General features: G+C 42.2%; 1 protein-coding gene across 1 annotated transcript in view; it reads right to left on the reverse strand.

Moving 5' to 3' along the window:
• Positions 1–892: 892 nt before the first annotated feature.
• MCUR1 (mitochondrial calcium uniporter regulator 1) overlaps positions 893–6,520 on the reverse strand; it is a 15,796-nt gene continuing 10,168 nt past the window's right edge. Inside the window, exons 7-8 of the mRNA XM_010848791.1 lie at positions 5,438–5,552; positions 893–4,319 (exon numbers count right to left, since the gene is read on the reverse strand). Of these exons, the coding sequence (XP_010847093.1) occupies positions 4,264–4,319; positions 5,438–5,552 (171 nt within the window). The 3' untranslated portion in view covers positions 893–4,263. The remainder of the gene's footprint in view (positions 4,320–5,437; positions 5,553–6,520) is intronic.

Consider the following 6,520-nt stretch of genomic DNA (forward strand, 5'->3'; position numbering starts at 1 on the left):
GGGCTTTAGAGTCCAGCAACAACGCTGTTTTTAGAAAATGCCTTTCTTTAAAACAATTTTCTTAAAGAAATCAAAGAGCTGTGGTAAAAAGCAGGTTTTTAGTTTGTCTGCGCGCCACACACGTGGAAGGGGGACTGAGGTGAGAAGGCAGACAGAAGACTGACGTCTGGAACTTCAGTGGCACGGTTTTCACAGGAAGGCTGCATTTGTGGGTCATTTAGGGGCTTTGAGAAACCAGATGCCCCCCCAACCCCTCGGATCTAGTCAGTTCTTGGTGACTCCCTAACTTGAGGAAAGGGTTTCTGGTTGGAGAAAATGAAAGGGGCCCAAAATTAGTTTCTAGGCGCTCGCTCATTTATCTGCTCCCTCAAGCCATTCCTCTGCTTCCCTCTCGAGCAGGTATCTGTCACACAGAAGCTAAGCCTGTGCAGGTGACCCAGAAAAGCCCCACCTTTCAGGGGTGGCGTTTGTGTCGAACAGGTGGGTCCTGGGGAAGGAGCGTGGAGACCCTCTCAGGACCCCTCCTCCGGTTGCTCCTGCAGCGCTTGCTTCGGTTTCTTCCAGGCCCTTTCGCAGTGGAACTCTCCCAGGCTCAGTCGCAGGGCGTGTGCTGGCAACTTCACCACCGTGAAGCTGGTCTGAGAGGACTACCCACCCCATAAGAAGTGGAAGTGTGAGGTGCCGGCGGGTGAGTTCCCATGGTACCTTCGTCTTGCTCTTCCTGAATTTTGATCATGTAGGCCAAGAAAAGCAAACTCTTTGCTCAAGCTCATCTGATTTGGATTTCTATCACTTGTAACTTGACCTTCAGCTTTTGTAGAAACTTGCATATAAACCACATTTTCCTTCAAACAAAGAGTTAAAACACTTCACCACAAGCATGCTAATAAGAGTCTTTTGAATAAAAATTTATTTTTTAAATCAAATAACCACTTTCAAATGTATCCTGTATGCAAATCCAAATGTTTAGGTTTTAGATTTTTAAAATAATACATCATTGTTATCATATACAACTGGAAGGAAAAAAAACAGTATAAACAGAGTGTAGGCAGAAGTTGTTCTAGTTCTTCATATTCAATGTGAACAGAAGAGTATTCTAATCACATAAAATTAAGTATTTTATTTTAGATCATAAGAATATTAGGCCCCCTCTGTCATAGAGTACAATGTAACCAAACATTTGCTTAAGTAATGAAAGGGTTAAGGAACGATCTGGGTTATAATGAGAACAACATAAGTTATAAATCTGCAGGAAGGTTGGTATTTTCCAAATGAAACCCTGATAAAAGGCTAAACAGGCTCAAACATTTTCTATAAAGAATAAATCACTCCTGATTAACATGTTTTTGCTTCAGTGTCAGAAAAGTCACAACACATGTGATGAACGTATGTTAAGAGCCAGTTTTTGAGACGTGAGTTCCATGGTGCCGTCTATACGACATTTGTTCAGGAATGACGCCAAAATTCTCAGAACACGGCATATCGGGGGGGAGAGAGGTCCCTGCCAACGCTGACACAGCTAGTTAGCAGGAGGAGAGGCTGCGGAGGAGCCTGGGACAGAAGAGCTCGTCACTCTGCACAGCAGCAAAGGGCCACAGACCCTGCGGCTCAGGAGTCTGCTTTTCAAAGAGCTCAGAGCAAGATGGCTGGCTTGAGTCAAGCCTTTCTTCCTGAACCAGAGACTTCTCGACTGGTACTTGACATCCTTAAGCGAAAAGACGAGACCTTCAGATGTAGTTTTGTTAGCTACCGAGCTGGAAAAGTACTTAGTGGAGGGCTGAGACCAGCAAGGAAGTCAGAATTCACGTTTCCTCTAAAGAACCATACACACAAACAGGCTTGCTTATGAAGGGAACAGGAGAGGAGTCGGGCTGCAGCTTAAGCTCTTTTAAAAAGATAAAAAGCAGGGAGTGTAGAGAAGGTATGGAGGAACCTTCTGAGCGGTTCGTGCATGAACAGGAAATAAGGGCTCAGGCCACTTGACATTCAGGGTTAGGAACCTGTGCCTGGAAGGGTGATCTTCAGGACCTCACTATGGCCAATTCCCCCATGTGCTAGACGCACAGAGTTTTGTCAGGCATCTTTTCCCTTCTGAGTGCTAATGCTGAATTTCCTCTAAGCCAGCTGAGCTCAGGAACGGTCACACGGAATCCAGCCCCAGCCACTTACAGGCTCACAGACGGCCAGGCGAGTGCTGGGAAGGGTATACTTGCATTTCTGGCTCCTGTGCTTTCAAATAGAATATATCTGACTAAATAGAGAACATGGTCCCGAACCGGCAGTCCGGGCCACCAAGAGGAGAGTTCGTTGTTCCCCGAGGCTGGGGAGGTGCGGGCTGGTACTTCGGAGGACTCCACTGCAGTCAGTGATGGCCCAGACCAAGCGACAGGGGTGCGGCCCGCCCTCACTAGGAGGAATGTCACATGGAATACTGGCGGAGGACAGAAAGTCATCCAGCTGAGTGTTATCTAAAAAATATTTTATCAGAATATAAGGTCACTTTGTGAACGCATTGGTATTCGCTTTGAAACAGAACTGCGGACAGTGCTTTTTCCTCCTGGGACTTTGTTTTGTTGGAGCGTGTGTGCTCCAGGCTCCTTCTGGTTCTCCCTAATCAAAGTTATGTTGCAAAAGTGGGCTTAATGGGAGGTCACTTACTTCACTCTTTAATACTTAGGGCAATTGTTAAATGAACAGGATTTTCTGGAGAACCTTCTCTGAAAGGGACAAAATATAGTGATAAAGTACTTTTTGTGGCAGTTAAGGGAACTTTGGATCTAGTTGAAAAAAGATTATTTTTCACTTTGAAAATGACACCACGAATGCCAAAGCATTTGATTTTCATACTTATCTGGAGCTCAGACTCTTTAAGTTACACAAATATTCTCAAACAAGGCAATGACTTACAAAGTTTAGAAATGGCATCCAAAGGACAGAGGACAACATTGTACCACTGTGGATGAAGAGTAATGATGGGTACTTTATTCTACCAGTGTGATCCAGAAGTCTCTATGTGGTTTTTCCACGGGACCAGGTATGCATAGATACGCACACGCACGTGTGAGAAAGACAGGAAGGAGACATCTGATGTCATCATTTCTTGAATGCTTATTCTCTTTACGGGCAGGTCATTCAAGTAAGACGGGAATGTGCATTTCCAAGCCCCTCCCAGTTGTATCTAGTAATCTGTTTTAAATGCAGAGGTAAGGTCACTATGAGAATGTCTTTAACAACCAAAGAAATCAACCCATATTAGGCTGATACCTGGCAGGACAGTTCTCTAATTTTCAAAGCCTATGACCTGAGCTTGTAATGGGCAAAGGCATCTTCATTAAAGATATTTCTGAGCAGTACCTACACTAGCTAACTATCTTAGTATTGCTACAGATATTGTGCCTTGTGCTTCCCTTGTATCGTGTACAAAGCTGAAGAAGGCCATTAGGGTGACGATCACACACGGTGAAGTTGACTTTCATGCTGAGAGTGAGCACGTTTTCTAGGGAGACAGTGTCATCCCTGGAGCATTATGATAGCTCTTAAATCAAGAGGGAGAGGAAGAGGGACCGAGTAAGGAGGAAGAAGGCAGAAGAAGTCTACACACCAGGAGGCTGGGACAGTCTCCATCCTAATCATAATACTTCATTAGGCAATAAGATTTTCCAGCTGGAAGGCGCATAAACAATAAGCAGAATAATAACGAAGATAATGGAAACCAAAAGGAAAAAAATCTCTCTCTGGTGTCAAGTACAGTGTAGCATGAGGCTACCAACTGACTGGACTTGAAACACAACCTCTAACACAGGGACCGGCTGATGTCAGGGTCTGGGTCAGCAGGTGAAGAAGATTCGATGCTCTTGGTTTGGTTACCGTGATTCTTCAGCACTTAGTAAAGCTCCTGGGCCTCTACATGGAGACCCAAATCCTTGATGAGACAGAAGATTTAAAATTGCAGAGTTATACACATATTTACTATTGCTATGTCCTGCAAGTTAGACTGAGTTCACTGGTCCAGGGGAGTGGAGTCCTCCTTGCTTTGTCCACCACTCAGAGTTATAAAGTTAACTAAATAGAAGAGATGAAAGAAACAGTTGTGAAATTTCTTACTTCTTTGCCTTGGTTATATGTCCATCATTTGCATAAAATAAATAATATGCATTAAATTAAAAAATCAGCATTATAATTAGAAATGAGAAAAAAAAAGTACAGCAAGATTCTGGTGTTCTTAAGGCAGAACAATAGAATGCTCTTTAAATAGACACTTTATTATATCCACAGGCGATAAAATCCCAGAGCTACTGTTAGGCACGTAAATACAGATCCTGGAAGAAAAAGAACAATTGTGCACAGTATTAGTTCTATTAAAAGTTACTTGCAGGAACATCATTTTACTAAAAAAAAACAAAAACAAAAACAAAAAACACAACAGTCATTTATCCTCCAAGAAAGTAAAACCAAACCCAAGAAACCTGGCTTGTTCACTGATGTGCCACACGCCATGAAACACCTTCCTATTAAAAAACCCCACATCTAATATCGTCATCTCCAAAGGACAAATGCGTTCAATATCCAAGGAAACGTCTCAATAAATGTATAGAAGCCCAAGAATTCTGTGGTCACAAAGTAAATGCACTGGAGAAGGAAATGGCAACCCACTCCAGCGTTCTTGCCTGGAGAGTCCCAGGGATGGGGGAGCCTGGTGGGCTGCCGTCTATGGGGTCACAGAGTCGGACACGACTGAAACGACTTAGCAGCAGCAAAGTAAATGCACATGTACCACAGAGGGACGCACCCTTTAACCCTGTGAGCAAAATTCTGCTTTTAAATACTATTCTACTTCAAAATATGGATCTAGAATGTTAAATTTGGTTAAAATAATGGTTAAGTAATTTTTTTTTTTGGTACGTGAATCTTTTCCCCTCTTTTGGCTCAAAAATTTCAACAGCAAAATAACTCCTTATAAGAAGTGTCACCCACTGAAAGATCACGACTCAACTATGTGTAAAACATTCCACCTTGAATGTCACTAAAAGTAATTACCAATAACTACAGTTTGATGATAGCATCTCATCAAATTTAAGATGCCATGAGTAGTAGTAAATAAAGTCAAGTACTTCACAAAGAAAGAAAAGAAATGACATTAATAGTATGATACTTTATCTATTGGAAACTGTAAGATGCCTTCTAATTTCAGAGATGTTAAAGCATGAAAAAAATGTTCTAGAATCAATGAAATGCAATATCTGTCTGTGACTCAATTTATACATTTATCTTGGGAGTTCCCTAGTGGTCCAGTGGTCAGGACTCTGCACTTCCATCGCAGGGCACATAGGTTTAATCCCTGGTCGGGGAACTAAGATCGTGTGTGGCTCGGCCAAAAAACTTTAAAATTTTATTTATTTTCAGTTCATTTTAACTATCTAAATGTAAGATGGCTTACCTGCTAAATATTTAATATTATCAAGCTTGTGCGACTCAAGCATGGTTTTTAGGCCAGCAACCTCGGTGTCTATCTTTCTGTCTGTCTGTGTGACGGCCCGATCCTGCTGGGCGTGCTTTTAAAACAAAGAGATTCACAGCATTAAAGCACACTGGATTTGTCCCTGAGTCCCTTCCCGACAGGGTGCAGTCAAGGTACACCCACGGTCAGATTAAGGAGACCTGGGCTTTAGCCTTGAGTTCTAGCTTCATGCTATATTCTGCTAGTCAGGGCCTTAGCTATCTCTAGGCCTGTTTCCTTCAGTTTGAAACAAAGATAAAAAGTAACATTGGCCCTGTCTTCACAAAGGCTGTTTAGAGAATCAAGTGCAATTACTAATAGAAGAAAGCTTTTATAAATTATAGGCAGCTTTACAAGTAAGATTAAGATTAGGAAGCTCGTCTGTTCTCAATGGCAATGAATATACCTCCTCCTTCTGAATTCCTCTCAGTAAAAGGTATACAAAACATGCTTTAAGGAACCCTCTTACACTGTTGGTGGGAAAGCAAACTAGTACAGCCACTATGGAGAACAGTGTGGAGATTCCTTAAAAACTGGAAATGGAACTGCCATATGACCCAGCAATCCCACTCCTGGGCATACACACGGAGGAAACCAGAATTGAAAGAGACACGTGTACCCCAATGTTCATCATAGCACTGTTTATAATAGCCAGGACATGGGAGCAACCTAGATGTCCATCAGCAGATGAATGGATAAGAAAGCTGTGGTACATATACACAATGGAGTATTACTCAGCCATTAAAAAGAATACATTTGAATCAGTTCTAATGAGGTGGATGAAACTGGAGCCTATTATACAGAGTGAAGTAAGCCAGAAAGAAAAACACCAATATAGTATACTAATGCATATATATGGAATTTAGAAAAATGGTAACAATAACCCTGTATGCGAGACAGCAAAAGAGACACAGATGTATAGAACAGTCTTTTGGACTCTGTGGGAGAGGGAGAGGGTGGGATGATTTGGGAGAATGGCATGCAAACATGTATAATATCATATGTGAAATGAATCGCCAGTCC

This window comes from Bison bison, unplaced genomic scaffold (assembly GCF_000754665.1).
Source record: "Bison bison bison isolate TAMUID 2011002044 unplaced genomic scaffold, Bison_UMD1.0 scf7180017864274, whole genome shotgun sequence".
NCBI lineage: Eukaryota > Metazoa > Chordata > Mammalia > Artiodactyla > Bovidae > Bison > Bison bison.